This window comes from Gavia stellata, chromosome 3 (assembly GCF_030936135.1).
Source record: "Gavia stellata isolate bGavSte3 chromosome 3, bGavSte3.hap2, whole genome shotgun sequence".
In the NCBI taxonomy this organism is placed as follows: Eukaryota; Metazoa; Chordata; class Aves; order Gaviiformes; family Gaviidae; genus Gavia; species Gavia stellata.
Genome location: NC_082596.1, coordinates 38,172,111 through 38,188,577, shown reverse-complemented (window position 1 = coordinate 38,188,577; position 16,467 = coordinate 38,172,111). Strand labels below are relative to the sequence as shown.

The following is a 16,467-nucleotide window of genomic DNA, read 5'->3' as shown; positions in this document are numbered from 1 at the left end:
TTTATGTGAGGGAGCTGTGTTTGGGAAGGGAGGGATGCAGGGAAGTAGGACATATCCAAAGAAACAGGCTTTTTTATTTCCGTTCTTTGAGAAACATCTTGTGGGAACTGTATTCTGTATTTCCCAGTAGATGTCTGCGGCAGACAGCTAGATGATGTCTAGTTATCAGAACACAAATGTCTTTGCTTAGTCTCTCCCAGTAAGGACAGTTCTTGCTGCCTCAGCTTGTACTGTGGCTGTAGAAAAGTTTTACACCCTGGTTTCCATTTTATTCTTTCCTTTTAGGATGTTGCAGGTTGGGAAAGATACTTTGATATGGAATCTCGAAACTGAATACCTGGATTTTCTTTCCAGTCACAGATGGAAGAGCTAGCCAGAGAAACCTTCAGCTTTCAACAGTGTTCCCAAAATTCACACGGTAGTGTCCTGACACATTTCAGTTTTCAAGAAGTCCGTCCCTCTTGTATAAAGTAGCTATATACTTTTTGCTAACTGTTTGAAAAGCTTACTGAATTCTTTTTTACTCTTTTAATGTCTCATGCAAATCTGAACTTCCAATGCAGACAGGAAAACTATAACCTGGGGATTTTATAGCACGTCGTTTTCATTAAACAAAAAAACCTAAAACCCCTCTATCTTGGAGGAACTTTTCTGTAACTATTGTAGAATATACTGTTTGTACCTACTTAGCACATCCACATGCTTAGCTGTGGATGTTTGTTCAGAAGAATATCAAAGCAGGTATTTGTAATACACATCAGTTGCAATATACGTTGTAATATACGCCTCGTGGGAAGGTGTGGAAGGGGAAGTTGAAACGGCTCTTTTGCTGATGATTAAACCCAAACAAAAACAACTGCTGATTCCCTGGCCAGCAAGCTTGCTGGGACATTTTTATAATTCTTCTGCTCTGTTGTTGGAGATCTCCAATTAGCCTCAAACTGGAGCTCGCAGCTTGTGTGTGAAACAGGCAGCTGCTGGCACGCAATCTTCCCCGAAGTTGTTTCCTTTCCTTTTTCCTGAGATTTAGCGAAGGGGGGGAAGGGGTTGGAGTCACATGGATACAAAGCTTTTGATTAATGTCCAAGTCTGTGCTGCTGCGGCGGCTTTCCAACCTCGCAGCTAAGAGGGCGAGCTGGGAACCAGTGACCGCTCGTTTCCTCCAGGCTGTGTCCCCTTCCTGACGGGAAAGGACCACGCACTGGGGTGGCTCCTCGCCTCCGGACCTCGGGCCGCTGCTGGAGCTGGGTGAGAAGGGGCCGAGGCTGCTCCGCGACTGGGGACCGGCCGGAGCCCGGCCCCGCTATGTAACTTAGCGGGGTCTTTTGTTGTCCTTGTCCGCAGCGCAGTGCCGGGGCGCTCAGGCAGCGCTGCCTGCAGCCGGGAAGGGCGCCGGGCTGGGAGCAGCGCTCCTCCTCGCCGCACCATGACAGAGGAAAGCAAAGGAGAAGGCAAGGGGGAAAGCGGGAAGGACCTGGAGAAGCAGCTTCGCCTGCGCGTCTGCGTCCTCAACGAGCTGCTCAAGACCGAGCGGGACTACGTGGGCACGCTGGAGTTCCTGGTGTCGGTGAGCGGAGGGGCGCGGAGCGAAGCGGGGGGGCCTCGCCTCGCCTCGCCTCGCCTCGCCTCGCCCGCCGGCCCCGCGGGGCCGCGCTCGCCTCGCTGCCGGTCCCGCGCAGGGAAGGCGGCGCCCACCGTGGGGAGGGCGGCGGGCTGCTGCCGGCCGCGGGGCACGGGGGCTCGCAGCCGGGAGGGGTTTTCCGCCCCGAGCTCTGCGGGGCGGCCGCTTTTGCTTAAAAGGGAGGGAGAGTAACAGGTTTTGAAGTGGCTGGGGAGGGCTCGTGTGTTCCCCCCAGCCGCTCTCCTCGGAGAGCCTGTACTGGTGATGAGCTGTCTCACTTCTCCGGGCACGGAGGCTGAGGGGGGGGATGCGTTTGGGTTCGGGTCTGCCTTGGGTGTGGGGGCTTGTGTTCTTTACAGGGCGCCGCAGTTCCATTACTTGCGATAGCCCGTGAAACACAGCGGCGCAGGGGGGTAAGGAGGAGGACGGGGGGGTGCTGGTGTGCAGCAGCTGCTTGGCATTAAAGCCACATGCGGCATTCACTCCTGCCTTGTGATACAGGGGTCAGCTGGGAAAGTAGCGTGTTCTGGTGAGAGCTGTGTTACAGCAGTTTTAGCTTCCTTCTACGTCTGACTGTCACTGTTGATAGGATTATTTGTGCCAGGTAGTACGCTAATTAGAAAGGCAGGAGTTTTCACTCTCTCAAAAAGCCAAAGTGACACATTATTACAGAACAGATGTGGGCAGTGTTTCATTTGCGCATGGGCTCGGTAGCATCACTTTAGGACCCTGTTGAGATAGGTATGTCCACATCAGCTGCTTAAGTTTGCAACAGATTTCACAGTAGCCCCCTCATACTTTTCTCTCCTCCCCTGTCCCACTGAAGAGGGGAAATCCTTCAAACTGCAAACTTCCTGCTTTGCTGCCCTGAGATCTGTGAACTTTCTGCTTATTATCATGAAGGAGGAAATTCTCAACTTGGCTGTGACAGGGAGAATAAAAGCACAGACACTGGAGCAAAATAAGATCTACAGAGTAGCTTATTTTCTCCATATGTTTATCCTCAGCAGAACCATGAAAAATGGTAAATGGTGCAATGTGTTTTCTGTTTTTTCTAAAAAAAATTTTAACATGTATATTTGAGAAAGTGGCTGTGCGATTGTGTTTTACGTGTTTCCATTTAACAATCAGATTTTACTTATTGTAAAAAATATCTATCCTAAGGGAATGTTCTTCAGTGTTTTATCTTAAGCCCTGAATTTGGTGTATGTCAAAGTCGTAGGTCATTTCAGCAAATTTAGAGAATTTGTAATATCTTTAATGTTGGACTCTATCATTTAAGATGTAACAGATATTGGTGTTCAAGCAGTAAGTGCTCAGCTCCTTCTAAAGAGCAGACTCTGTACATGTTTCAAGTTGCATCCAAATATTGAATTTAGTAATAAGTCTTTCTGCAGTGTGCATCAAGATGATACAAATAAATCATATAGAGAAAGGGAGGAGGGCTGGAGTTAAATACCTGGTTCTACATTGAATTTTTCATATTCATTAATGGTTGTGAACAGGGTTCAAGTGATGGTTCAGAGATATAAATCCTTCACAGGGAAATGTCATGCATTTTAACTGTACCTCAGCCTTGGTTTGAGGAAAAAAATTCTGAGCTTTCCTTGGCCTGCCTGCTAGGACTGCTGTTGAGAGCAGCTGTGGTGGTGGATTTTACAAGGGGGACAGCCCTGGACTAGGGCCAGTATGGGGACCATCACATTTATTTTACATAAGCCATCAAAACCATCATTGTACTTCTTCCTATGGTTACTTGTTGATGTGGAGGCTAGCTCCTCTCATTTAGGTGTCCTAGGCTTACGGTTGCCTTTCTTAAAACCATTTTCCTACGATCAGCTCTTCTGAGACAGGAACGCTATCCCAGCTTACTTTGTCTCACACCATGAGGTGGTCTTGGGGCACACATCCTGGGTTCCTTTTGGATGGAAGTGAACTGTAAGGCTTTCCGTAGGAGCACATCCAGCTGCTAATGAATGTGCAGTTCCTGGGACTAGACTAGAGCTAGTCTGAAGTGACCCCCCACCCCGCCAGCAGTGTGGGGTCCCAGCACCGACTGTTTCTCTGTCCAAACCCTATCCTCTTTTGCAGGACTAAAAGTTAAAGTAGAGGCAGCCCGAGGGGTTGAAGTTCCAATAAATGTTAAGAGTTAGGCTTCCAGGTCTCCTCAACACCGTCAGTAGAGGTCATTGTGGTAGAAACCGTGTTTCCTTTATGATTGAAAAGCTGAAGCCATTTATAGTCTTTCTGACAGTTTGCACGGAGTACCTGCAGTTTTCACTGAAGTTAATAGGAACAGAGTATTCACTTAGATAAATGAAAAAACCCTGTGGTTTCAGGGTTGGAGCCTATTTCTTCTGCGGGGTCACAGAATGTAATCTTTTATGATGTGTATGGTTCATGTGGAAAAGTACATTAGCATTTGTGTAGTAGTGGTGGGTAAGAGACCTAACTTTTCACTTACTTGGACTGAAATTTTTGTGTACATGCCCTGTAGAGGAGGCAGTTAAATTAAAGAACAGAAAAATTCAATCAATTTTCTTCAATTTATTGTTATTGTGTAGGAAAGTATATAAGTGGGATTTGTGTGGAAGCATAATGTACATCATACCTCACCTAACTAATTTTCCTGAGTACTTCATGAGATCTTGTGAAGTGAATTGATAATGTCTATGACCCCTTCATCTGAGGCAAAATTACACTGTTGCAATGGGCAATATATAATATAAACAGGAGTGGAAGTGAAGTGTAAGCCTGATTTATCTGAGTGGTGGGAGGAGAAGACCCCTGTTGCTGATGCAGTCATGTTGGGGAAATGGCCCTTTGCCTGGTAGAGCTTGTGGTTGGCTGGAGAATGAAGACATTATAGGGAGGAAATGGCTTTGCTGGTGCGTGTCAACATGGGAAATGCTTTGCTGGTTTCCCTACACTGGAAACATGTCTATTATATGTTAGATTTATTTAGGTTCTTCAGTTTATATTGGAATTAAAGAGCGTCTCACTGAGGACAAATTTCTTGTTCGTTATTTAAAGTATTTTTGTTCCCCTGCTCCTCTGTGATTCTTCATCCTCCAGGTATCATCAGTGTAGTGAGAAGCAGCTTAGTTGGTGTATTCTGTCAAAAGTCTACAAAGCTATTAAGTGCAAAACAGAAGATTTAATATATTTAATATATTCATTATTTTATTAGATAGACGTAGCCAAGTAGTCATTCCCATGTGAGTTCATTCACCTCTTCTTTTTGGCTTTACGCTGTGTAAATACAGTATATTGTTTTTAATCTGCACTCATCACAGATAAAATCTGAGTGGAAAGGTCTGGTTGTATTAATATTATTCTTTCGCATCTCCTGAATCTTCCAGTAATAAACTATAGTAGCTCAGTATGTTGAGACGTGAGTAATACTGAGCAATAACAATTTTGGGCCCATCCGCGTGTGGTATGTAAACATACATGAGGTGGATAAACTTAAGTCCCCCAGTAGTTGCAGCAATGTTGGAGGGAGCAGGCATGCACAGGAAATTATGAAGAAAGGCTTACACTTTTCCTTCAAACATTTCATTATAACATTCAGAGTGTCATGGCAATACCAGAGTTTTTGTTCTTGTTAGCATTTAGCATTTCTTAAACGAAATTAATCTAGTGATGGAAGAATTTACCTAAGGCACTAAAACGTTTTTGAAAACTATATCTACAGATGGAGTTTATTAAGAGCTACAATATGAGGTTTCGGTTACAAACTATTGATACTTTACTGGCTAAATTAGCAACTGGGATTTTTCTGCTGCTGGGTGATCTCTCTGGTGATCATACCATCTTCCTATGGCAAAATCTTTGTTTTCCAATGAAAAAGAAGCTGTACTTGCAAGGATAGAGGAGAATCTTTTTTCACCAAAATGCCCTTTCTGGAAGGGAGAGAAAGCAGCAATTGGTGAATGTTTACTCTGTCGAAAATAATTACATGTCACCCAGCTGTGTAACTGAGTACTTAATACTACCTTTAGTGTTCATGGTAAAGATGCTTTTTTTAAAAAATTTTGTGACTTTATCAATATGTACCTTATCTATTTCATTCTTTACAGCAAACAACAAAGCGTCTATACCTAATGTGCTCTGTGTAAATAAAATGAAAATTTCCTATTTTGCTCTATAAGCACAATTAGCTAACTAGAGTAAAACTGAATAAACTTTTCCAAGACTGTCCTTGGTCCATGATTTTATGCTGGGTAATAGACTTGACTTTTTAATTAATGTTTTAAAAAATAAGTTTTTTTTTTAATTTGCTTAAAGTTTTCATGTAAGGTTTCATTTACTGTATAAATTGGGGTGCTCACCTGAACCCTCAACACACCAGTAGTAAAGAGACCAGTAAAACTGTGGGCAGAAGTTGCTGAGAAATTAAAAAGTATTTAGTAGTAAAGAGTTGCCAAAAAGTGGCTGGCTTAATTTGTCACCTTGTAACTTGGTATAAGGCTTAGTTTTTATGATTGTACTTTACACTGATTGTTGGCCAGTAAGGGCAAACCAAGCTGTGAACAACTTTAGGATGTAGATACACTGCAGGGAAATAGGCTAGATACAACAGTAGGTCTATATATATATATATATAAAAAATATATATATGCGTGTGTATATATATATTTTGGAAAGAAATTTTATTTTGGAATAGAAATTGGAAATGTAATAGATCTGCTACACTTGGTACTTCAGGGGATAGCCATGGAAGTAGGGTTTATTTTTCCTATGACAGGGATTGTTTTTCTGGTGCAGTTTTGTGTTCTGACAAATTTGACGTTGATGGGAATAGAAGCAGATGTTGGCACTTATGCAAGCCTTGCAAAACCCCACGGCCTCAGCTGGGGTGACTAGTTAGATCCTGAAGCAGCTGGGGAAAAAAAAAAAAGCTAGTTTATTATGTAGACTATAGCATGGTTTACAGAATCTCTTCTGTGAATATATATACATTTCTGTCAGTTAACTCTCAACTCTCAGTTTACTGCCTTTAAATCCTACTGTACTATCTTCTCTCCTCTCTTCTGCTTGCACTAAAGTGGCAAAAGGGTTTGTTTTCTTTAAATGTGTGCCCTGTTAAGGGAAGCCGAGTCCTTGCTTTTCAACGCGCATAAAGAGATTTTGTTCATAAAGTTTATTGCCCAGCGTCCTCGGTGGCTGCGTGACTCCGCAGGATCTGTATTTCCCTGTGACACTGAGCCTTTCCTTTCTCTTGGCTCAATAGGTATTTTTCTAGTTGTTGAGCAGACTAATTAGTTGGATAAGTGATTAATAGTAATTGAGACTCCAGGTAAACTTTAGTCAAATTCAGTCTTATTACTGACCCTGACCAGCAGTAGAGGATTTGTGTCCTGAATTGAAACTCCTCAAATGGTTATGCTAGATGATGAAATTAGATGGTGGGCCTTTCACAAAAGAACCACTTTTAAATGATATTTTATGGCTGCAGTTTGATACAATAACAACCTGCGTGTGTTGTTTTTGTATGTATGTGCATGTATCATAGAATATCTCAAGTTGGAAGGGACCCATAAGGATCATCGAGTCCAACTCCCTAAATATGCTATATGTATATCTCAATTACCGTAATGATGAGTAACTTCATAATGGTTTGCATAATTGCATTTATATTTTATAAAAGGGATTTAAATGAATGGAAGGGAAGGGTTTTAGCTGGCTGCATTTTTTGATAAGGGTATGTGATTTCCTTTCTCTTCAGGAAAAGAAAAACAACATTCTATGGCTACTTCATCATAAAAAGTCAAAAGGAAGTGCAAACACAATTACTATAGAAAGTCAATATCTTTTCCATTCACTTCCAATTTCTGCTGTTTTTAACTTGCTTAAGCATTACAAAAAATCTGAATGCGGTATTCTATTCTTATTTGACTTTGCTTGGCTATATCGATAGCACCACCTGTGGTCTTTATCAGAGTGAGGGTAACTGCTTAAAAGCTGTTTATTTCTTTCTAAACCCTGCACCCAAGGTTGAATGCTTGCTTAATGGAGTGGATTAGCAAGAAAGATTATTCGCGCCTCTACTAGTTGAGCACAGAGTTCGTGCCAGGTATGATAGTGGCAAAAAGCAGAGGTTTTTCAGAAGAATCTTTAAGCACGTATCTTATCTTGTTTGGAAGTGTAAAGAATTATACTGCGCTATACTCTAGAGAGATGTTTCATACTTATCAATGGATTTCCTCTTATTGCTCTCAGATGTACTTAGACTATATTTTGAAAAGCTGCTTTTTAAGAAAAAAAGGTGTTTTGTTTAGCTGTTCAGTGAAAAGCCTAAAATACTGAAAGGAGAAATCTTTGTTTCATAACATTTAAGAAACTTTTCTGTTCCTAAGACTTACTGGGGACTAAGATGTATCATGCTGAAGACCAAGATATGCTTAGGGGTGTTGTACAACTTCTTGATGTATCTGTATTTATAAATATCATTATATTTGCAGTGTTCTAGTTATTCCTTTGCTCTGCTTCATAGCTCAGTCCTAACTCTACTGCTGCATATATTTCACAAGTTTGTAATGTGAGCTGCTAATTTAGAAGAGACTATTTGGAGGGGACCGTCAATCAACATGTCCAGACTTAAGTTACTCTATGCAGCCTAATGCGATTGAATAGTATGCTGTTTGCAGTGATTTCAAATATTTATGGAGACATATTTTTCAACCCTCTTCAGTAGTAATTTTTGTCACCATTTTAAAACACCAAGTGCTTTGAAACTATGCATTCCAGGGTTGGTTTGTATTTTTTTTGGTAGGGTTAGCATGAAGAACAATTTTGTCAAAGCAGAGGAATTCAGAGTTAGTAACAGTATTACACTATAGGAGGAACTGAGAAGTTCTTCACGTTGGAAACCAAAAGGAACTGTATTTTGGCCAAAATAAACAAATCCAAACTGGCTATAGTTGACCTAAGATACTGGTGGGGGCAACTTGCCAGCCTGTAGAAGGCTATAACCATGTGTCTGTATGTTAAGTATATGTCCCTGTTTGGAAAGGAATTGGGCTACCCATGAATCAAGTATAGACTTGAATAAGATAATAATTTTTATTAATAATTTGAATTATTTAGGTTCTATCTTTTTATATAAGTATCTTGAATAATTTTGTATACTTATGTACTAATGTGTATTCTTTTTCAGGAATTTTCGTTAAACTATTTTTGCTTTAATTCTAAACTGCATGCATATTCGATTTTCTGGTTTGGACTGAGCAGGATTGTCCCTGTCTTTGGTGAGTAGATTGTGTACATTGGTGTGGGACTTGAGAGAGCTTAGGGACAGGCTACTCAGGATGAATATAACGACATGCAAGACTGGAGATAGCAAAGCCAAAGCTCAACTGGCATTGAAATTAGGGATGTGAAGGGCAACAGAAAGGACTTCTTTAAGTACATTGGTAGCAAAATGAAGGCTAGGGAAAATGTGTGCCTACAGCTCAGTGGGGCAGGGAGCCTTGTGAAAAGGGGACATAGACAAGGCTGAGGTACTCCATGCTTTTTCTCCTGGAGTTTTCACTGATAATGGTTTCTCTTAGGCCTCTGGAAGCTTACTTGCAGATTTTGTGAGAATGTGGCGTGTTCTACAGTAGAAGGCGGCACAGTTACAAAGTACTTAAGGCAATTGGATATACACAAGTCTGAGATCAGATGGGATGCATCTGAGGAAGCTGGCTGATGTCAGTGTGAAGCCTATCTGTCATCTTTGAATTGTCATGGTGATTGTGGGAAATTCCTAATGACTGGGAAAACACGAATGTCAAACCTAGCTTCAGGAACTACAAGGAAGAGGATCTGGGGAAGTTCGAGCTCATCAGCCTCACTTCAGTCCTTGGGGAGGTGATGCAGTGAATCATCTTCAAAACCATTTCCATGCAGCAGATGGAAAAGAAAGTGATTGGAAGCAGCCTCTGGGGATTTACCAAGGGTGAATCATGTGTGATCAACCTGATTGCCTTCTATGAGGAGATGACTGGCTCAGGGAACTTGGTGAGAGCTATGGATATTGTTTACCTTGATTTAACCAAAGTCTTTGGCATGGTCTGAAATAGTATCCTTACATCCAGATCTCATCAATTTGGACTGGATAAATAGACAGTAAGGTGAGTGGGAAACTGGTGGATCTGTTAGACTCAAGGGACAGTTGTTAATAGCACAAACTACAAGTGGTGGCCAGTTATGAATGGTGTCCCTGAAGAACCAAGACTGTATCATGTCTTCAGTAATGTCCTGAATGGTGGGATAGGAAGGTGCACTTTCAGCAAAGGGGTCTCAAGAGGCTGGGGTACTTACAGTACTGACAGGAGCCTCATGAAGTTCAGTGAAGGCAAACGCAGAGTCCTGCACCTGGGATGGAATAACACTATGCACCAATACAGGCTGGAGGCCAGAAGCAGCTTTACAGAAAGGGCTGTGGCAGTGCTTGTGGACAAGAACTGGAACATGAGTCAGTTGCAGTGCAGAAAACAATCAGCATCCTAGGCTATTTTAGCAACGGTGTCACCAGTAGGTCGAGGGAAGTGATTCTTTACCTTCTACTCTAGAGTTGTGAGACCTTTGTGGTCTTAGCTTTGGGCTCCCTAGTTCAAGAAATAAATTTATGTACTGGAGCAAGTCCAGTGGAGGGCCAGCAAGGTGATGAGGGGCCTGGAGCATATTACTTGCAAAAAGAGGCTGAGAGAACAAGGTTTCTTCGACCTTAAGAAGAGAAGTCTCAGTGAAATTTTTATTGTTGTCTGCATCTCCCTGATGGGTGGATATGGAGAAGATGGAGCCACACTCCTCTCAGAGATGCACAGTGGAAGAAGGAGAGGCAATGGGAAATTCCAACTCAGTGTGAGAGGAAAAAATATTGTTTACCATGAGAATGGTTGAAAACAGCAACAGCTTGCCCAGAGCCTGTGGAATATCTGTATTTTGTTCAAAGCTCAGCTGGGCAAGACTGGGCAACCTGTTGTAGTTGACACTGCTTTGCTCAAGTGGTTGGGCTAGATGACCTCTGGAGGTCCCTTCCAACCTACATGACTCATCAATTTTGCAGTCTGTTGATATGATGGGGAAAAAGAAGGGAGAGTGTCTTGAAGTTTCAACTCTTCAGGAAAGCAAATTTTTCAGGGTTGTACTTCTACTTTGTTGTTTCCTCTGTCTTCTGAAATTGCAATGCCAATGGCCAGGCTATATTATTCAGCAAACAAATATTCAAAACCCAAGAGGAAACTTGGATAAACAGATATTTTTTCCACTGTATTATATTTGCTCAGGAAACAGATAACTTGGTGCTTCTGTAATATTTTCTATTCAGAGATCTCTCAGTGCATTGCTGTCGTTAATAAATCAAATATGAGTAGTTCTACAAATGGGAAACTTAAGAGACAGATCTTGATTTTTGGGTCCCAGTGGAAGTTTATGGCAGAGCCAGAAATATAATCTGATGTCTTGATTTCCAGTTCAGTACTCTGACAGCAAAGCAGTCCTTTCCCTTTATTTATAATTGATGCTAGAAGAATGGTTGTCTACTTAAAATGTCTGAGAAACTGCAAGGATGATTCTTCAAAGCCAGCTTCATTTTGTGCAAGCTTTGTTGCTCCTGTGATTCTCTCATAGACTGTTCACAACTGAAGTTACCCTGTTGTAGGGACAGAACTGAGGTCTTGGGGGTTGACACTTGCTTTAGGTCTCATGAGACCTCCTGATTCTCCTTTTTGCTTTTGGCAGCCTGGCTGCCAAGTCATCTGGCTTACCTCATGAACTTTCAAGTTCAAGGCTGAAGAACATGAGTTCAGTGTAGGGGAATGGGTAGGAGAAACAACTAGAACTGAAAAGGAGTGGACTGAACAGTAATAAGATGTAGGAGGGTGGCTTGCTTTCTTTCAATATCATTTGTGTGGTGCAGGCCCCCTGACAAATTGGTAATATCTTGCTGAATGGAGCATAGTTAAATAATCCACTCCTTGACCTTCCTAGGGAAGTTTTATATGCGTTCTCACTTCAAAATGAAATTTGGATGTAGCTGCTGATATTTACACCTGAAGTTTAAATACATTATATGTGTTCATATGTTTGCTTTCTAAATACAGTTTTGCCTGTCGTAACAGCTAGAGCAAGTGACCAGGATCTATCGATAAGTGAATTTATATTAAATAAGTTTTTTTATATTTTGCCCTGTGAAATATACTGTTAATTTCTCAGGCTGTTTAAATGGAGTCATTCCTAGAGAGATAGATGGATGTGTTCCTACATGTTGACTCAACAATCCCAGCCTCCTTATGCCAAAATCAAACATGATGTGACAGAGGACCATCAGTGGATACAGAGTGCTCTTAGACAAGTCTCGGAAAACAACTTGTTAGTAATGTGTTATAAGCGATCTCAACAGGAATGTGGTAATATATTGGAGAGCTGACTTGCTTGAGGTGTGTGCATGGTGTCTTCTGTAATATTTAAAGATGAGGTGTTAAGAGCTCCGTCAGGGATATAAATCAATTTGAATAGTGTGGATTAGGCAAGAGCAATCAGTTGGCAGACTGAATAGAAAAGGAGAAATAGGCTGCAAACATGGAGAATATCTAGGCCAGGAAGAGTTACCCATGAGATTTATGCAGTTAATCCTCATTGTAGCTGGTTAGGTATGAGCTGGACTATGAGAAATTCTCTGTACTTGGGACTTCAGCCTCTTGGTAGGTAACAAGTATGTTTTTATTTGCATCACAAAAAGCAATTGAGAAAATATAATTGGGTAGTGGCTGGTCAGAGCTTAAAGGCTGGCCAGGTCTGGCTGGCTGAGGGACAATGATTAGTGTCATGTACTCGGTAATCTGAGAAACAAATCTGAAGGTAACACTTGGAATATATGTGTGGCTTTGACCTCTGAGTCCCCAGCTGAAATGGCTGGGACATATTTCAGGAACTGTAAGTCAGAAAGGCTAAACTACAAGAGAGTTTTCTGACTTGGGCTAGAATTGTGTTCATATTTGTTGTATATGTCCAGTTTTTTGAAAAGCCTGATTTCTTTGCCTTACTAACTTCATGAAGTTGTGCTTACAGGCTTCAGAGACCTGTATCTTGGGGCTTGTTTAGGAATAGTTTGCTGGAAGCAATGAAGGGCGAGCTTGGTAGCCAAGGATCTGTATTGGAAAGACTGCCTTGTAATAGGCACGGACTGGTGAAGTAGATGCGACACTTCAAGACACGTCCAGTGGCAAACCCTGAATCATCCATATTTGTGTTCTCACTGCCCCCCACCCCCAAAAGCATGACAGTTCAAAACATGATGAATGTGTATCTAAACCAAAGCTGGTTTTATGTTATTACTCAGCTAAAAATTCCAGATTGGGAATTAAGTTAAATAGTGATTACTAGGTAACAGCACCGAAATGGAGCAACCCCTGAAATAATTCATTAGCTTGTATTTTCATTAACAAAAGATACCATAAAAATCATCAACTTCCCATTTTACGTATTGAAATAAGCTAGAAAGTACTAGATGTAGAATGGAAGAATGGTAAGCAAGATTTCTCTTCCCCAGCCTTTAATAGACTTTCAGGATGTTCACAGGTTCTTCTGTAAACTTAACTGGCCATGTTTTTACTTCTTAATGCCTACTGTGACATTTTGAAAAAAATTGGACACTAAAAACACAAAGCCATAAAGTTGAAATGATGTTCTGTATGACAAAGTGGTTGATCTCTGGGATGCTATGAATTTGTGTAACAAGACTGGAAAATCACTTCATTTTATTGCTTAGTATGTGCTAAGTTACCTTACCCAAGGAATTTAAGCATATGGGGTATCCAGATGCCTAGAAGAAATAGCATGTGACAGGACGCTTTGAGACAACATCCTTGGATTCTGTAGTGTGAGCGTGGTAAAGGGACGTCGTTTTAAGAGTCATGGAAGCATTTGAAACTTAAACAGACGTGGAAGCAACTGAAGCTTTGCAGTGTATAAGCAGTACTTTCATTAAAAAGATACCAAAGCCTTACAAGATAGAGGGAAGGGAAAGAGTGGCACATACCTGTAGTGTTTGTGTTCTGTCACTTGTGAAATGTTCATTGCTGATTACTTCCTATTTATCCTTTTATTGTATGTGGGGGAGAGTTATTTTGCAGAAGCCATATAAAGCAGGAAGACAGTAAATACGTCCTGATTCATAGAATGCCTTTGTAAAAATGGCCACCCAAAATTTATAATGATAGTTGCTTCCTTCCTTCCTGTGCCTGCTGATTTTTGTTCCTGAAAGCTTATAAAATACCACTTAAAAATGAACTTGCAGTGTAAGATAAAGACCTAAAATGAGAGGTGTTAGAAGGAACCTGTGAATTGCTGTGGTAGATTTAATCTATCACAGTAATTTTTTTTTGTAATGGTGGTTAGTAGCATTATTTAAAGAGGGTGTATCCTTCCCAGCTTCAGGCACCAGTAGTTTGGGGGCTGTCTGTACTGGAGATTGTGGATGTAGGGCCTGGATGCAAACTATGTAATCTCTGAGTTTGACTACTTTATTTTTGTACAGTTTGTATTTTTTTGGCACCAGTAACTTCTGAATGTGTTTCCCACAAAATAATTCTTTTTGCTCATTTTAAATGTCCTGCCTGAAAAATTCACTAAGTACTTGCGTCACTATTTTTCTTGTTAGAAGTCCAAGTCTAATTATTCCTGTTATGAAAGCCCTTTCATACTTCTGATCATCTTTCAAACTCCTGTGGGATGAATTCTTCTGGTGTCAGTATCATTGATCTTCACCCTGGTTTTATTCCTAATCTTCTGCGCAACGGTTTTCAGAGCGTAAAAATTAAAACCCCCAAATGTGTGTAATAGATGTTTGAGGTACCGAATTATGATTTTTCTTGTACCAAAAGATGTTAAAGAATTCTGCTTATCCTTCTTTTGTAAAGTGTAGTTTGCACCTTACTTAGTTCCTGCTTTCCTCTCTTCATTTATCTTTAAATACTGAAAGTGATGTTTTTAGATGTTGGGGAAGATGCCTGAAGTATGAGTTGTAGCTGCTGTTTGCTGTCGTCCTCACCATTCTGTTTTGCAGTGTGAAACTGTATGGGGAAAAGGTTTGAAAAAAGTGCTCACTGAAGGACAAAAGTAGTCACCAACAGTAATAAATATGAAGAATGAGCAGTGTGAGATTACAGGAGAAACTGTGCTCTGGAAATAGGAGGGGGAGAATACTGGAAATGAAGAAAAAAATGCATCAACAGGGTAGAAAAGGAAGAGGGAAAGGTTACTGGTTCTTCTGAAAATGAAAAAGCACGCAAAAAACCTCTTTGAAACATGTCAAGTATGTGATGAGATTTCCTCATATTGTAGTATTTGTGTTAACAGGACAGGCATCACTGGCTTTTGCGGTGTTAAATTAGGTGCCACTCGTGGTCCCAGAAGTTAACTGTGTTGTTGGGTGGTTGAAGTGACTGTAGCTAGCAATAAGGTAGAAGTGCAGTTTCTTAGATCTCTTCAAATACAGTCAGCTTGAGGTGTGAAAGTACCATTACCTTTGCCTTTGCTTATTGTCTGCTTATTTTCATTTATTTTATGATAAAATACGAAGTTTCAATAATTATCAAGAGATAACTGAGAATTTTGTAATTCAAGAGAGCTGTCTTTAGCTGATCTCAAGCTTACCAGCAAAAGAGACCTCCAGGTTTTCAAGATGGTGTGACTGATTTAACATTTTGAAAGTGACAAGTTGTAGATTGCTTCATAATGTTGGAAATATTCTTGGCAGAGTTGAGATCTTTCTGTGGGTTAGAATTACAGAGGAGACTTCTTAAATAGAAGGATCGTATCTGCTGTTTTCTCGAAGTAGAAAGGTTTGTTTTCTAATAAGAGTTTATTCTGTAGTTTGGTTACACAAAACAACATGTAACTACCATTAATAATAATATTGGAAATAATGAATGGAAATTACAAAATTAATTGGATGTAGTTACCACATTTAAATATGTTGTAATATACTTGGAAGCATTATTTATGTGGACAGGGGCAGGAGAGTGAAGACCTAATAGCAATAACTTTTATTTTTGTTTACTTTAAGGTTACTCCTCATTCATTTATCTCTTTGACACTGTGTGAGATCCTGTTTATTAAGAATAATGCCTGGAAGTTGGCAGTTATATTCTGTATGAGTGTGTTAATTTCTTCCCATATGCTACGAGGTTGTCCTCACAGGAAATAAAGGAACTTTTTCCCATGTTTAGTTACACTGAACTGTTACCATAGTCAGACCAGACAGAAACAATGGGAAGGAAAGTTTCCTGTTTTCTGCAGATATCGAAGAGGTCTTTGGCCCCAAGGAAGGTAAAGCTTTCTTCAGTCCATGTGTGAGTGCACAAAGAACTGTTTTTCATTAGTGTATGAAGTTGCTGTGATCTCTATTGAAAAGCAGTGGTTCACTCTCTTAAATGTTCTACCTGTCTTGATTACATTTCAGTATTTGCATTTAGAAATAGTAAATTACAGCAGGGAAAGCTTAAAGTTCCTTCTTTATAAATGCTCAAATATATTGTGCCATGTTGGTCTCTTCTCCCAAGTGACTAGCGACAGGACAAGAGGAAACAGCCTCAGGTTGTGCCAGGGGAAGTTCAGGCTGGGTATTAGGAAAAATTTCTTTACTGAGAGGGTGGTGAAACACTGGAATAAGCTGCCCAAGGAAGTGGTAGAGTCACCATCACTGGAGGTGTTTAAGGAACGTGTGGACGTGGCATTCCAGGACATGGTTTAGTGGGAATGGTGGTGTGTTTGATGGTTGGACTTGATGATCTTACAGGTCTTTTCCAACTGTAATGATTCTGTGATTCTGTGGTTAGAATGCTTTTGGCTAG

At 40.8% G+C, this 16,467-nt stretch overlaps 1 protein-coding gene across 1 annotated transcript in view; it reads left to right on the top strand.

The window, feature by feature from the left end:
• The first annotated feature begins 1,426 nt into the window (after positions 1–1,426).
• Positions 1,427–16,467, top strand: part of PREX2 (phosphatidylinositol-3,4,5-trisphosphate dependent Rac exchange factor 2) — a 181,069-nt gene continuing 166,028 nt past the window's right edge. The window contains exon 1 of the mRNA XM_059836047.1: positions 1,427–1,567. Within this exon, the coding sequence (XP_059692030.1) occupies positions 1,427–1,567 (141 nt within the window). The remainder of the gene's footprint in view (positions 1,568–16,467) is intronic.